Genomic DNA, 17,145 nt, shown 5'->3' on the forward strand with positions numbered 1-17,145 from the left:
AGTCACCAGTTAGACGTGATTCTTGTGCACAGTACAACATCACATAAGCATTCAAAATTCAGAATGTGCATAACCAGCTAAGTGTTCTGTCCCTTGTTCCTTATTTTATGTTTCATTGAGGACAATGAAAGGATTAAGTGTGGGGGAGGGGCTGTGAAAAATCCTTGCTGCAGTATTCACATTTAGTGACGTTGTTTTGTGTTGATTGGTGTTTTTCTCTTGGAATATTTGCTGTTTACAGGTTAATAAAAATTTTGGTTGTGTCATATTTTAGGGGAAATGCTGCTGAAATTTTCACCCACGCTATTTAATCTAAGTTGAAAACATGTCCTATTTGCATAATAATTAAAAAAAAAAAAAATCAGCTTGTACAGTAGAAAATCCAAACTGAAAAGCAAAATAAATTAGTGTAAACTGCTTAAAATAATTGATTTCCTTTTTGTCATTAATTGACTTGCTTTGGATCGCTTAAATGATATGTAAAGATGGCATAAATCCTTCATTAATATTGTTTGTGGTATGATGGATTGCTTTCCCTTTGTGCGATGAAACCCGAAAGGAGGGCCACGAACCTCGTAAGACTCAAATTTCATCATATTTACCCTCCTTCTTGATTGCTTAAGTTGGGACTTGCATATTAGCTTCCCGAGATCGATGACCAAAGTGTGAGAAAAATGATAAAAGGCATATTTTTCTTGATTAGAACTTTCAGAGTTGTAGGCTTTATTTATGTATTTTACTTCACAAATAATTCCCTTTGCTTGGCCCTTTTGTGCCTAAATTTCCTATTTTTGGCTAAACTACATTACAAACTTTTGGCCTATACCAATGTCATGCTAAATGGAGTAATATTATTAGTTGGATATGAATTATAAGTATTGTAATGTCTACAAAAGTGGAAGGGATTGTGTATAGGAAAATGATGACTTCCTAATTATTAAAAAAAAAAAAAAAAAAAAAAAAAGGGTCATCATTTGAAATAAAGTTTTGGTATTTAGGGGTTTGTGAACTTATATCATAAAGGTTGTGCAAATTTTTATTGTTTTAATTACTCTTTTAGCATGACACTTTTATTTTACCACCACATTCCTAAAAGTTTTCTTACCCTTAACCTTAGCCCCATTACAAGCATATAAAAGTCCTTTTTGATATCCCATTGCACTATTGATCTCTTAACGGTGGAGGGTTAGATTTTGTGCAAGTCTTGACGAGGGTCATCAAATTGAAGTGAGGCTAGAGCTAAAATGGTTGAGCATCCTTAGGGTGAATTCAAACTTAGGGGAAAGAAGCGGTAAGATTGAATGGTTAATGAAGGTGCTAAAGTCTTGTTTTGTATCATGATCCATTCTTGTTAATTGTGACATCAAAATATTTTGCAAAAGAAAATTGAACTTATATTTGAGATATGGTTTATTTTGTTAACCGGTTTGGATTAATCTTATTGTACATCTTGATTTTGATCGAGGACGACCAAAAGCTTAGTGTGGGGGAATTTGATAAGTGCATAATATATCGTATTTTTAGTCCATAATATTAGTCTCATAGCCTCGTTATTTTAGTTAATTTATGAAATTATCGATTTTAATTATTTTAGATTCTATTTTATTTAGTATTTTATTTTATAGTTATTTTTATGAATAATTGGCACTTAAAATTATGTTGTGTGTATTTGGTAGGAAAACAAGAGGGAAATAAGTGGGCCAAGATTATACAAGTAAAGATATTAAAGCCCACTTGTATCAAAAGCCACTTGCAACCACAACATCAAGAAGGAAATAAGTGGATTTGTAAACATAAGCCACTTATTGAAGCCCACAAGCAAATGGTTTCCTGAACAAGCACGTGATTAAGAGCCAAAGCAAAAGAAAAGAAAAAAAAAAAGATAAGAAGAAGAGGAAAAGGGGCGTGAATATTAACCAGAACAAGACCCCAAACTACCATCATCTTCCTTAATCAAAGAAGATCAATACTACCTCCGAAATTCAAGCAAAGATGAATCTCTATCTTTGTTCTCAATTCTATCTCTTTGATCCGGGAAAACCTAGGTTGTTTTTACTTATAAAAACTACCCAATTATTCCTTCACAACACACACAACTTGACCAGAAAATATTATCCGAGTGAGATAGTTCGAGTGACTCAAAATTAGGCAATTGGAGTAGATAAGATAGCCATTGGAGGAGGGCTTAGTCTCGAGTCCGAGGTAGAACGAGAACGACGACAATTCGCGGGGTCGAATTCGGGTCTTGTACGATTGTTCTTGGGAGTATAGTTCATAAGTCTTCTTACTCAGTTGTTCCATTTACTGTTATTTTGGATTGTTTTTGCTAAGATTGACTAATTACTTTTATTGGATTATTGGTGTGATGATTTGATTATTGATTTTATAATCTATTTGCATGGTTTATTTCAATTTACGGCTATTTGAATTTGCTAGGTATTAATTATTAATTTTGCAGTTCAGTTATGATTGTTATCTTTCTATTGTTGGATTGTAAAGTATTGCTATCTATATGGTTTAGCTTAGTTTAAATTGTATAGAAGAGTAGTCCCTAATTTTAAATCGAGTCTGCGATTATGGTTTGGTTTAAGTTAGAGAGCAATTTCAATCTAAATAATCTGACATTTATGTGATCGGATTAGTTAGGACTAATGAGGTCTCCTAGATATTAATGCTGCCAAGACTAATTCATGCAAGTTGCGACCATATTTGTGTTAATTAGATTGGTTTAGAGTCAATTTCGGCTTAGTTCAAAATTGGTTTAAAATAAGGGAAGACAGGGAGTCTTTGTTACTAAAGTCTCTACGGTTAGTCTAGTAATTAAATTGATTAATTATGCGAGTCCGGTTTATTATAATCACCAATAGTTTAATTTGAGTAAATGTTATTAATGGAGTTGGTTAAGTATGTCGTCGATTGTATATAGTAGTTTAAATTCTATTTTTTCATTATAGTACTAGTTGATTATTATCATTTAAACCCCCCCCCCATCACATGTAAATAGTGTAAATAGTTATTGTATTTTACGAGTTACTCGAGTATAGTAGATTAACAATCTCTCCGTGGGATCGACCCTTTCTTGTCCTTTTTACTACTTGTAAATATTTTTGAAGGTCTAGTTAGGTAAATAAATTATTAATTTAATACGGTAAACGACAGGTATCAGTGTCAAAGGAGAAGACCCTGTCAAATCAACACAGACATTGCGACCACGATCCCATGAATAAAGTAACACATCCGCAGGTCTGAGGGCCTCGTCGTTCCCTCCAGCCAACCCAATGTCAACCTCCTTTCTCGCTGAAATCCCAGAACGATAGCAAACATCAACAAGGGTATCCCGAACAACATTATGTCGATGTTTAATACCCACAATGCCAGCACAAGACACCGCGTGATCACCGAAAATATCTCCAGCAAAAACCCTCGAACAAGCAGAGCACGACGTCGAGATAGAGAACAATGGAACACCCAACCGATAGGACAACACACAGCGATAAGTCTTGGCGTTCATCATCTGACCCAACCCCGAAATAGGAACCGCCCGAAGCCAAGCAGAGTTGTGATCACCCTGCTGTGATTTCCATAATGCTGATTGTCGAGGAGTTAAAGAATAAGCAGATTCTGCAGAAGCGGTAATCTTTGTGAAATACATATCTGCCAATTTCTTCATGAGTTTAGGGGCAGTGACCTCACTAGGATTACCCAAAATGTCAGACTCCACTGTTCCATTAAACAGACACAACGCATCCTCAAAGGCTCGTCCAAGACCAACAATGCCAGCATGCCGAAGAAGTTGTGTCTGCAACCCAGCAGACTGCAACCGAGAAGCAAGAAAAGCATAGTGACGAACATCACCTGCAGAATAAACACCAAGCCCTCCAAACGCAAATGGTAAGGTGGCAAGCCGCCACTGCCAATCACCAAACTCAGGCCCCGAAGCGGTAACAATACGCTCCAAGGAAGATCGAAGAGCTCCATCAAAAGTGCGCTGAGCTACCTCAAAAGTACTAGGAGGACAAGTACATAATGCAAAGTAGAGTTTTGAAACTCCAGTACATGCCCTAAGTAACAACAGTTCACACTGAGGATCATCGAGCATAGCGACCTTATCCATAAGGGCAATGGTCTTGGTCACCCTCTGCATCACAAGCTCACCACTGAAACCAGAATCGGAACTAGCGGGACCTCCAAGCAACCTAACACCACGCAAAGGTCGAGCAATATTAGGCGGAAAGACACCCACCAGCCTGCTTCGAGGGTCTTCCGTAGGCCAGAAAACTTCAGTTTTTTCCACGTTAAGACATAACCCAAAACGAGGTCCTTCCTCCATAATCAACTGCAGAACTTGCCCCACCACCAAAGTGTCACCAATAATCGTGCCGTCATCTAAATACCAAGCCTGAAGACATACATCAAAAGTCTCTCTAATTTTACACACCAGGGGTTGTAAAACCAAAGAAAAAAGCAAAGGACCAAGGGGATCACCCTGCTGCACCCCTTGAGATGACCATAAGGTTTGGTCCCCATAGTACAACCTGGCTGGATTAGAATAGCAGAATTCAACCCATCGCGAAATGCCCGGACAACGGCGACGTACCTCACTTATTATTATTATTATTATTATTATTATTATTATTATTATTATTATTATTATTATTATTATTATTATTATTATTATTATTATTATTATTAATTTGGGTGTAATTATAAAAAAATATGACTAGGCTGTGTCAGTTGGTACGATAAATATTGTGGACACATGGGCATGCAGAGTGAAGGGACCAGTTTTTGTAGCAATGTTTAAACCATTTCGAATGATTATCGCAGTTATCATGGGAGCTCTTTTCCTTGGAGATGTGCTACATCTTGGAAGGTACGTAGTTACGTACCCTTCGTATTTCAACTTTGTCATATTCTTATGACCAGCTTTTGTCAAATTCATTTAATTTGTATCGCGATAGTGTAATGTTTAAGGCTAGATAATTTAATTAATCGACTGATGTTTACTTGAATTTTTTGATATAATTGTTTGATAAATATAAATTAAATACATTATTCTTTTTGTGCAGTGTAATTGGAGGATTAATTTATCGCAATTGGGTTCTATACGGTGATTAAAGGAAAAGCCGAAGAAGATAATATGCTTGAAAAAGTTGTTGAAAATAAGTTGACGTATAGCATACAAGAAGAAGAGTCGCATACTCTAAAAATCCCTATGTTGCTTGACAAAAGCATGGATGCATAAAAGTTTTGCTACAAGTTTTAATAACATTTGATTCAATTTACTGATTATATATCATACAGATTGTATGTAGAGTCTAATTGTATAGTAATAAGGGCTTAAGATGGCGGGCTTGATTGGTTGGTCTAATGGTTAAGGCTAGCCAGGCAAGGGTTATTAACTTAATTATTACTCCGTAATTTTAGTTTATGTTGACATATAAAAGAGAAGTGATCGATTGTTTGATCTATAGAGTTTCTAAATTTTCAATTTTATCAGCAAAGTTGTTGCATATCGAAATTTATTAAATCTAACCCGTACGCAATAATTGAATCAAATAAAAGTTTTTGTTAGATATTGTGAAACTCCTCAGTTGGAGTGATTTCCATTGATCCATATATATAGGGTTACAATATGAGTCCTTATCGGGTTAGGATCCTCATAAGATAATTATACAAAATATATTACATATATCCTATAATAACAGAATATCTTATCATATATTCTATCACACTCCCGCATTCGTAGCGTGAGGAGGGCGAACGCTAAGACTGGATCTGAACTCCAGAAAAAGTTGTCGAGGCAGCCTTTTGTGAATTTGTCTGCAAATTGATACCGTGAAGGGACATGGAGGACCCGTACCTGACCCAACGCCACCTTCTCTCGAACAAAAAGGATGTCCATCTCAACATGCTTGGTGCGTTGGTGTTGTACGGGATTATGAGAAAGATAAATGGCACTGACATTATCACAATAAACAACTGTAGCCTGTCGAAGAGGGCAATGTAACTCAAGTAAAAGATTACGAAGCCAACATGCCTCGGCAACAACATTTGCGACGCCTCGATATTCCGCCTCTGCACTTGATTTAGAAAGAGTAGCCTGACGTTTAGAAGACCAAGAAATAAGATTGTCACCTAAGAAGCAACAATACCCCGAAGTGGAGCGACGAGTGTCAGCCTATTGATCTCCTCTTCCCAAAAATCACAAATAAGCCCTTTCTGACCCTAATTGGAATGCGGTCATGCTTGACGAATATAGTGCTTTAATTGAAACGGGGACATGGGAATTGGTGCCTAGGCCTACGGGGGTGAATATTGTCAATTGTATGTGGTTATATCGTCATAAATTAAATGCTAATGGTGATCTTGAAAGACACAAAGCTCGTTTAGTTTGTGATGGCAGGTCCAGGTTGAAGGTATTGATTGCGGAAGCTAGATCGTAACCTAAGGCTGTGATACCATGTTAGATATTGTGAAACTCCTCAGCTGGAGTGATTTCCATTGATCCATATATATAGGGTTACAATATGAGTCCTTATCGGGTTAGGATCCTCATAAGATAATTATACAAAATATATTACATATATCCTATAATAACAGAATATCTTATCATATATTCTATCAGTAATTAGTCGCATACTTGAATATCGATCATATTTCATACACTCTTCTTTATATTGTTGTGTTTTGTATATATTTGGGCAGTGTGTTTACATTGCATACACTCTTGCTATCTCAATCTCTACTCATTCTTAATCTCGCTCCACCTCTTTTTTTAGCAACAGATAGTATTTATGTTTGTAAGGTCGTGAATGATCGAAATAATGGACTTAAGAGATCGATCTTTCACCAACGATCATTCTTGCTATATAATTCTTCTTGTACTTCCTACAAATTCGAATTATATTATCACAAAATACAACAATATAATATCATGTAATAGAACAAGGTCTTTTATTGAAATAAATTCAAATTAAATGAAACTAATCAAAAACAAATAACATACCAATTAGATCAAAAACTTAAAAAAGAATTTCAATTAACCTAGTCATTTGTTATTATTTTTTTTTTTGGCGGGACATATAACCTAATCTTGGATTCTATAATAATTAAGTGTCTTACAAAATTAACTTTAAAAATATCTTTTTTTTTTTTTTTGGTTGAGAAACTTTAAAATATCCCATACACCTATTATTCATGATATGCAGTCGGGCCTGTTCACATTTACTGAATTGAACTGATTGGAACTGAACTGAATTGAGCTGAAATGAATATTTTATAAGAGAAGGAAATTAAGAGTTGAACTGAACTAAACTGAAATGAACTGATTGGAGCTAAACTGAACTAAAATAAACTGAACTGAACTAATTGGAGCTGAATTGAACTGAAATTAAGTAAACGTAAATAGGCAGTAGTTTCGCGAATATGAAAAACAAAAAAACATTTCTGTCACGGAGTGACGGAGGCATGGAATACTTTAATTCCATTAGTGGAATCTTTTAGTGGGACCCTCATAAAAAATATCATATATTATTGACAAATTAATCTATGAATTATTCAATGATCTAATTATTAAATTGGTTAAAGGGGGCTGTTAATGTTCCTTACGAGTGGTTGTTAAAAGACTTGTGTAATTTTAAATTTTTCATTGCATTTCTTTCAAATGTTTTAATTTACTCATATAGATAGATTAGAAGTAAAATAGGAGAAAAAGAGTAAAAGATAGAGGAGAAGATCAAGAAAAGGAAAAAAAATGTGGGAATTAAAGTTATCGGGAATAATATTGGCAATGGAAGTGATGGTCGTGGGTAGCAATACGCTCACCAAAGTAGCCACGGCCAAGGGAATGAGCAACTACATTTATATCACTTACACTCGTGCCATTGCTCTACTCATTCTTTTTCCGGCCGCTTTCCTTTACCATAGGTATGTATGTTATCGACATGTTTTAAAATTATATGGCGAATGATCAAATTAGACTCAGAGTGACCTCTTATGCTCTCACAAAAGATCATTTTTGCTCCATTATATTTTTTGATTAATCTTTGTCTTAATCTATCTCATCATCAATCGTGTAAATTACACAATAAATGATTTTGATTTGATCAATTACAATTAATTTTAGATGAAGTGAGATTGAAGTACAAAAACTTCATTCACTTTAAAGTTTGAAGATAATGCTTGTTTTGGTTGTTAAATAAATTTGAACAGAAAAAAACGGCCTCCACCCATTGGATGCTCTACGATTTTGCGGATATTCCTGCTTGCCATCCTCAAGTATGATTATTTTATGAATTTTTCCTTGCATTTTTTTTTTGGAAAAATTGCTTCCATTAATCTGAACTTTGCCTCGTCCGCCGAAAATAATCCCAACTTTCGCTTATTATCTATTGCACCGAACTTTGGGAGGTATTAATTTTCGTTGCACCCAATTTACCTGCAACCGGTTAATCCGATCAACATTTGTGTGTTACATTTTTTTTTGGACACGTGTCACTACATGAATGGTCAAATAAAAAAATTTAAAAAAAAAACAAAATTTTAAAAAAATAAAACAAAATTAAAAAAAAAATTAAAAAAAAAAAACCCAAGCCACCCTTAACGGCAGCCACCGTTAATGGCAGTGGGGGAGGATATAGGAAGGGAGGCCGGATTTGGGTCATAAACGAAGGGGAAGGGGGCGGAAACGGCAGGGAGAAGGAAACGGCGAAAACGAAGGGGAAGGGGAAGGGGGTTCGGGTCGGAAAACGGCGGGGAGAGGGGAGTGACGGAGGAAATAGGGGTGGGGGAGGGGTTTTCGGGGGTGGGGAAAGGGAAAGGGGGAGTTTTGAGGGAAGGGGGAGGGTTGTGCGGCGGTTTCCGGGAGTGAGGGAGGGGTTTTCGGGGGTGGGGGAATGGTTTTCGGGGGTGGGGGAAGGGAAAGGGTGGGTTTCGAGGTAGGGGGAAGGCTGGGCGGCGGTTTCCGGCAGCAGGGGAGGGGTTTTTCGAGAGTGGGGGTGATTTTCCGGCGTGGTGGGGGTGGGGGTGTGGTGGCAGCTGCTGGGCTTGGGTGGTTTGTGGTTTTTTTTTTTTTGTTTTTTTTTTTGTTTTTTGTTTTTTTTTAATTAAAAAAATTAAGCCAATCATACGCTGACACGTGTCTAGGTAACTTGCTACATCAGGTTAGATGACCTGTTGGGTGCAACGAAAATTAATACCCTCCAAAGTTCAGTGCAATAGATAATAAACGAAAGTTGGGATTATTTTCGGCGGACGAGGCAAAGTTCAGATTGATGGGAGCAATTTTTTTTTTTTTTTGGAAAAGTTCCTTACATCTTGTTTCATGTTGAAGTTAACTATGATCGATTATTTATTACATTATTATAAAATTTAATTATTACTTTAATAATTATTCTTAATTGGCCTTTTTTGGTTAATGAGGTAACCATTCAATTAGTTTTGCTTTTATTATGAAGCAATGACGCACTATTTATTTAATTTAGGGGAGGGATCGTTGTTGGAAGTAAACTTTTTTTTCTTTCCTTTTTTGGACTACATGTTGTTGGAAGTAAACTAAGTTATTACTACTTTACTAGTGTACTTCGTATTTAGTAAACTACTCCATGTTACGTAAATTATCATGATAACGGGAGTAAACTTAATTACACAAAACTTTTTAAAAAATCGGGTGTACAATAATTATTGTACATCCATTATAAAGATAACCTAAAGTGATTAAAAGTTACCCCTGAAATGAATAAAAGTTACCCCAATATGTATTTAAGTAACCCAATTCAAATAAAAATTATCTACGCTTTATTAGTAAAGAATCACATTTTAAATGACTAAAAATCAATTATTAGTGATTGAATGTAATTAAATTACCTTTATAAAACTTTTCTTGTTGTTGATTTATATAAAAAATTGTATTATGTTTAAAGTCACACAAAAAAAGACAAAAAGTTACCCTAAAATTAGCTAAAAGCTACCCTTATACTGCTCGATGTACACTAATATTAGTGTAAACCGGATGTATACAAAAGTTTTTGACTTAATTATTACTTGTATGTAGTGTACTTTGTATTTAGTAAACTACTCAATGTAACGTAAATTACTATGATAAATGGGCTTAGGTCACAACTATAATGAGTTTTCATTTTATAAGACCAAGGAGGTGCCACCTTTCTAAGGAATTGAAACTACCTAAACTATAAAAGTAGTATGTTAAGCCCATGATTAGGAAACCCACATGTCAGTGAAAGTTTTTTTTTATCCCACATTAAAAGAGGAGCTTGCCCTGCTCAGTGATAAACAATTTTAGTTTACAACATGACATTTTCGTAAATAAATCAACAAAATTTATCCAATCATCATTAACTATGGAGCCCAAATTCATGGAAAAGTTATTGAATTATTTTCGAAAATCATGTGATAAACAATCACAGAGAGAAGCTTATATTTTCTCTTAAAATAAAGAGTGTAAAAGTGTTAAAAAGTGTATCCCACATTGAAGTAATAAGAAAGTTGTGCCCACTTTATAAGGCTAAGGGGCTACCTCCTTGATATAAAAACTGAATTAAACTAAACGACAGTAAGGGCCTATTCTCATACGTTTATTTCAGTTTAGTTTAGTTCAGTTCAGTTCAGTTGATTTCAGTCTATTAGAACAGGCCCTAACTTCACATATACTCTAATTATACTACTACGTATTAACTTTTGTCATTGAGAAAATACAAGTTAATCTTTGTGATTGAAATCTGCAATAAATATGCTTTATTTGTTGCAAATTAATATTTATTGCATATTAATTTTTACAAAAAAATTTTGTTAGTGCTTCCTTTTAATTAAAAAAATAATAATAACTTGTGGTAGATATAACCATAAATTATGTGATTTTTTTAAATCATAAATGTCCATCCATTAGTCACCTGATCCATCCGTTTCATCCGTGGATGATGGATGAACGGATATGGATGATGAGTGAATCAGGTGATGGATGGGATGTAGATGTAGCGATTTGAATGATGGATGGATGCGGGTGAAGCTCCACCCGATCCGAATACGATCCATTGTCATCTCTAATGCAAAACGTGGAATAATAATAGAAGAATCGCGAGTCGGAATCTCTGACTTTTTTGGACAAGTTGGTGTCAATTTAACAAGTGACAGGTCGTGTCAATATTTGCAACATACTCTTAAGTTGGTGTCAATGAGTGTAATTTTGCCAAATGAAAAACTGTATAACTAAACATTATTAACTAAACTAATTACACGTGCAATAAGTCTTGTATAATGCAAACTTACGCTAATTTTATTATAAGAAGGTCAATTTAATTTGAAGGTAACTTTAACAATTTTTATGATAATTTTAATTCCTTAAAAGCTAACTTTTCATTTGTAAGGAGCTTGATTTTAATGTGTAGTATTATATGCTATGAAGGCTAAGACTAATCTAATATATACATTTTTAAAGATAAAATATTTATGTTAGTAAAAAGACAACTTTTGTAGTGTATAAAAGTAATAACTTTAAATATTTGTAGGGTAACTTTAACTCTTCTTACAATAAGTTAAATAAAGTTGCCCACTTAATCAAGAATTTGATTTCGTTATATTGATCTCATTTGCAATACTACATTCATGAGGAGAAGGAAGGTCTAATCATATATGATTATTCATCAATATATAAGTAAAACATATTTATATGAGATTTTATTATAATTTTTTATCTTTATTTGTAGTTTCAAAAACTATAATTTGTAATAATTTTCATAACTTTTGAAAATACATAATTGAAGATACGAGTAATTTTTTAAAACATATACTGAAAAATGTGATGACATCAAGGGACACTCTAAATTTATTAAGTAAATATATTAAAAGATTTATTTGTATATAAATGCAGTTGTAGTTGTTCTATCTTCTTTTATGCTGGATTACGTTATAGCTCACCAACACTTGCATCAGCAATAAGTAATCTTTCCCTTGCCTTCACCTTTATTGTAGCCATCATTTTCAGGTAACTAAATATTTTATAACATTATATATTGTTATTTAATTTACTATGATATAATATTATTATACTAGTATTCATCTTTAGTCATTACTAAAAATGAAATAAATTGTGGAATAATGTAGGATGGAGATATTGAACCTACGTTCACAAAGTAGCATACTAAAATTGATAGGAACCATAGTATCAATTAGTGGAGCATTCATATTGATATTCTACCAAGGATTACCAATTAGTAATATGTTTCCTTCACCAACCAAGCCATCTCTCTACTCTATTGTGGAACTTGATCAAACTCAACCAAATTGGGTCCTTGGAGGGACCTTTCTCTCAATGAGCTGCGTAGTCCTCTCACTCGCGTATATTACAAAGGTAATGAATTTTCCGAAACCTTATATATATATACTACTACGTAGTATAATAATTATTTTTTTTTTGGAAATTTATAACAAAATAATGTATTATTCAGTATTTTAACGCCTTTTTTCTTCTCTTGCTTTATGTTTTTTTCTCCATAGACAAGAGTCTAATTAAGGACTACATTTATATCCTTGTTTGACTGATGATTGCTTTTTTCTTTTCTTCAGACTTGGATTGCAAGGGACTACCCTTCTACGGTGCTAATAATACTTATTACATTTTTCTTTGAAACAATAATGGTATTGTTTGTTACTTTTATTGCAGAAAATGATGCTAGTGTTTGGAAACCAACCTTTGGTATCGAATTAATTTCTATTCTTTTTGGGGTAATTCTTAATATAATATACTTTTATGGTTTTTTTACTAAAATGTATGTTTATTGTACTAATTAATTCACAAAATTGATATTCATCAATTTGGTTTTGGTGTATTATCTAAAATTTGACCAGGCTATATCAGTTGGTACGTTAAATATTATCGACACATGGATTTGCAAAATGAAGGGACCAGTATTTATAGCAATGTTTAAGCCACTTCAAATGATTATCGCGGTAATTATGGGAGCATTTTTTCTTGGGGATGTGCTACATCTTGGGAGGTACCATTTATATTTTTATAACTTAGTTATTACCTGGTAATATTAGATCTTAGGGCATATTCTGATTTAATGAACTGAAATGAAATGAACTGAACTGAACTGTTGGAGTCGAACTGAATTGAACTGAACTGAATATTTTATAAGAGAAGGAAATTAAGAGCTGCACTGAAGTGAACTGATTGGAGCTGAAGAGAACGTACCCTTAGATCTTACTCCATACTAATTTAAATATCTACCTGGCCAACAAATTGTTGATTCAATTTGAAACCCGAAATCTATCCTATGATGACCAGTTATGAAGAATGGGGTTTTTAATAGTATTGGACACGCGGTACACACCCGTATTAGTAAAGTAACATTTGTCAAATAATATTGAAAATTTTGTCACATAGTTTTTTTAAGAAAGTATAATTTTTATATGCTGTTTAGAAAAAAGAAAATATTATGGCCCTGTTTGGGAGAAAGCTGAAAGCTGAAACTGATTGAGTTAGCTGATTTTGACTAGCTGATTTTATTAACTGATTTGACTAACTTATTGTATTAACTGATTATATAAAAGTGTTTGGTAAATAGCTGATAGCTTAAAGGTGATTGAGTATGTGAAATGACCAATAAGCTAATTGTAGGGTAGGTAGTTTAGATAGGATTTTAAATTAAATGAGGTTATAAGTGTCATTTCACAATAATTAATGAATAAGCTAATTGAAAAAGCTCCTAAAATGAGCTTTTTCAAAAAGAGCTTATTTAGTGGAATAAGCCCTTTCAATAAGCTTACTACCAAACACTCGTATTAGCTTGTTCGACTAGTCAATCAGCTAAAGTTAGTCAAATAAGCTAATATACCCCCAATAAGCTTACTACCAAACAGGGCCTATATAATACTCTTATTTACTTAGCAGTATCCGCATCCTCTATTATTAAAACTAGCGTATTACTCCCTCTATTTTTAAATACTTGCTCCACTTTCCATTTACGGCCGTTTTTAAATACTTGCACCATCTTATTTGGAAAGCTTTTACAATATTTAATTAATTTCTCTCACCTAATGAACCCAACATAAATTATATCTTAATAATTTCACATGTATCCGTCTTTGTACAAACTAAATGGCCAAAATCCATATATGGCCCTAAACAAAACTTTGGCCTAGGTGATTGATAGGTCTAGTTGCAAATTTTCCTTTTTTTTATTTTTAAAACTAAGATACAAGAAAATTAGGAATGTCTTCTAGCAAGACTGTAACCTAATTTATTGAAAAGTAAAATGAAGTTAAATATCTTGATAAAATGAAATTAAATTATGTAATCCTTGCAAAACTAGAACGTCTTCTCGCAAGACTGTAACCTAGTTTAAATTTTCATTTAACTTGACAAAATGAAATTAAATTATGTAATTCTTGTTGTGCAGTATAATTGGAGGATTGGTCATAGCAGCTGGATTCTATACGGTGGTAAAAGGAAAAGCCGAAGATGAGATGCTTAAAAAAGATGATGAAAACAGGTTAACGTATATCATAGAAGAAGAGCCACATCCTCTAAAAATTCCAATGTTGGATGACAAAAACATGCATGTTTAACAGTTTTTCCAGCTATTTCTGATATTTGGTTAAATCTACTAATTATATATTTTCCAATGCATACAAAGTATATGTACACATAACACATCTAATTGTACATAACATGAATTCGATTTGAATAATGAGTTACTCTTTTTATTATGGAGTACTTATTATTACATTTAGGCCGGTTGGTCTAATGATTTTTTTTTTTTTTTTTTTTTTCTTTTAACAAAAAAGGTTTGAACAATGCTAAATATATACTTCGTACTACGTACATGATGGTTTAATACTCCGTATATACTCCGTATATACTTGTATTATTAGGAACAAATCTAAGAGAAAAAGTTGTAGTGGTACCCAAGTTATCAGTTGTGCTGAAATAGACTTGCTCTATTGTTTAAGGTTAGGCCTGGGTTATTAATGAATTCAATTCAGGTGTATTGTTAATACTACCTCCGTTAAATATTAGTTGCAACTTTGAAATATTTTATATCTTACAAACAATATCCTAAAGTTGCAATTAATATTTAACAGAGTTAGGGCCTGTTCCGATTGACTGAACTCAGCTGAACTGAACTGAACTGAACTGAACTGAACCGAGCTGAACTGAATTGAACTGAACTGAACCGAGCTGAACTGAACTGAACTGAACTGAACTGAACTTATTAATTAGTGATTTTTAACTACGGATTAGTGATCTTTGATTATTTATTGATATTTATTACTATACATATGTGTATATACAAATGTACATATTAAAATATTTACGAAAAATATACTATATAATTATAATTATAAAATGTATGGAAAATATATTATAAAATGTATGGAAAATATATTAAAAACTTGAAACCTCTAAACATTTTAAACACATATACTATTTAATTTAAAAATAAAATAGTATTAGGACAAAAGAACACAAAACACTTACATGTATCTAACCCATTTAAACAAATTTTAAATAAAATATTACATATATATATATATATATATATATATATATATATATATATATATATATATATATATATATATATATATATATATATATATATATATATATATATATATATATATATATAAACTAACTGACTATGAAAATTAGTTTAAGTTGTGTAGTACTCTAATTTTCTCAATGAGATTAACATTAGAAATATGTTTCAAAAAAATAGAACCATTTGAACAATGAATTGTATCAATATTATTATTGTTACTATTATTATTAATAATTATTGATAATTATTATTATTATTATTTATTGATTATTATTATTAGTATTATTAGTATTATTATTATTATTATTATTATTATTATTATTATTATTATTATTGTTCTTATTATTATTATTATTTATTGATGATTATTATTATTATTTATTGATTATTATTATTAGTATTATTATTATTATTATTTCAATTATTATTGTTTTATTATTATTATTATTATTATTGTTATTATTATTATTATTATTATTATTTTTTTTTTTTTTTGTTGTTGTTGTCGTTGTAATAAGAGCTTAAAAGAATGAAATTTGGCTTTATATCATTAGCAATATCATTAGACATAAATTAAGAGCTGAGCTGAACTGAACTGAACTGAACTGAACTGAACTGAACTGAGCTGAACTGAACTGAACTGAACTGAACTGAGCTGAACTTAACTGAACTGAACTGAACTGAATTTCAACGGAACAGAACAGGCCCTTAGTATTTGTTATACTAGTACTCATATTATACTTTGATTTTAAAATCATCTCCTACCCATTAGGGTGTTTGTTTAGATTTTATTACGTTATGATTAGATCAAGGTGGTCAAAGCTAATTTGACTTGGCCTTGACTGCTACCTAGGCTGATTGGCCATGATTAAGCATTATATACTCCGATTTCTCCATTAACTATTAATTGCAACAAAGGTGTATTATTTGTGTAATACAGTATAAAATATTTTTTTTGTTGCAATTAATAGTTAATGGAGAAAGTAGTTGAATTTAAACATATATGGAGTATTTAGCAAAGCAGAAACTGGTTAACCTACTTTCTATGTTGGGCTCCTTCGAGGGCCTATTCTAGCGAGCTTGACCAACCTCTTGAATTGATTTATTTTTAATTTTAATTTGCATTATTCTGTTGTTCACATACCTCACCTTTTTTTTTTTTTTTTTTTTTTCTTAAACGGTATAAAAACGAATATTCCTACTCTAAATGCATAGCAGGTGTGTTTCACTTTTGTACTTGTATAATTTTCAATGCAATTCAATATTTATGCATATAGTTTTTTAAATACATATCATAAAAATCACTTTTGTTGTTTTTTTATTAAAATTGCCACCGTTTGACTTTTATACTATTTATAAACAATACTTTAACTAGTTTTGTGATCTATAGCTATAATAAAACACATTTAAGTGAGATCTTGTTTGAATCGTCTCAACATATATATTATATTAATATTCACTTTTTTTACAATGTCGAGAATTAAAGATATGAGTTGTTAATATAGTACATTAATAAGCGTGATGATAGAAATGTATAAATTAAATAAAAGTAGAGATAATATTTTAAAAATGGTAATAA

At 32.2% G+C, this 17,145-nt stretch overlaps 1 protein-coding gene across 2 annotated transcripts; it reads left to right on the plus strand.

Annotated features, from left to right (window-relative positions):
- Nucleotides 1–7,693: 7,693 nt before the first annotated feature.
- Nucleotides 7,694–14,655, plus strand: LOC145557942 (WAT1-related protein At3g28050-like). 2 transcript variants are annotated; one of them, XM_081619183.1, is made up of 7 exons: nucleotides 7,694–7,929; nucleotides 8,215–8,280; nucleotides 11,888–12,001; nucleotides 12,121–12,367; nucleotides 12,583–12,741; nucleotides 12,865–13,013; nucleotides 14,421–14,655. In XM_081619183.1, exons 1-7 carry the CDS (start codon nucleotides 7,757–7,759, stop codon nucleotides 14,587–14,589), a joined length of 1,077 nt encoding a protein of 358 aa, XP_081475309.1. In that variant the 5' UTR covers nucleotides 7,694–7,756; the 3' UTR covers nucleotides 14,590–14,655. The 2 variants fall into 2 exon arrangements, with proteins under 2 accessions (XP_081475309.1, XP_081475262.1); XM_081619136.1 differs by lacking the exon at nucleotides 11,888–12,001.
- The last annotated feature ends 2,490 nt before the right edge of the window (nucleotides 14,656–17,145 follow it).

The sequence above is a fragment of the Chenopodium album genome, chromosome 1 (assembly GCF_948465745.1).
Source record: "Chenopodium album chromosome 1, dcCheAlbu1.1, whole genome shotgun sequence".
NCBI lineage: Eukaryota > Viridiplantae > Streptophyta > Magnoliopsida > Caryophyllales > Amaranthaceae > Chenopodium > Chenopodium album.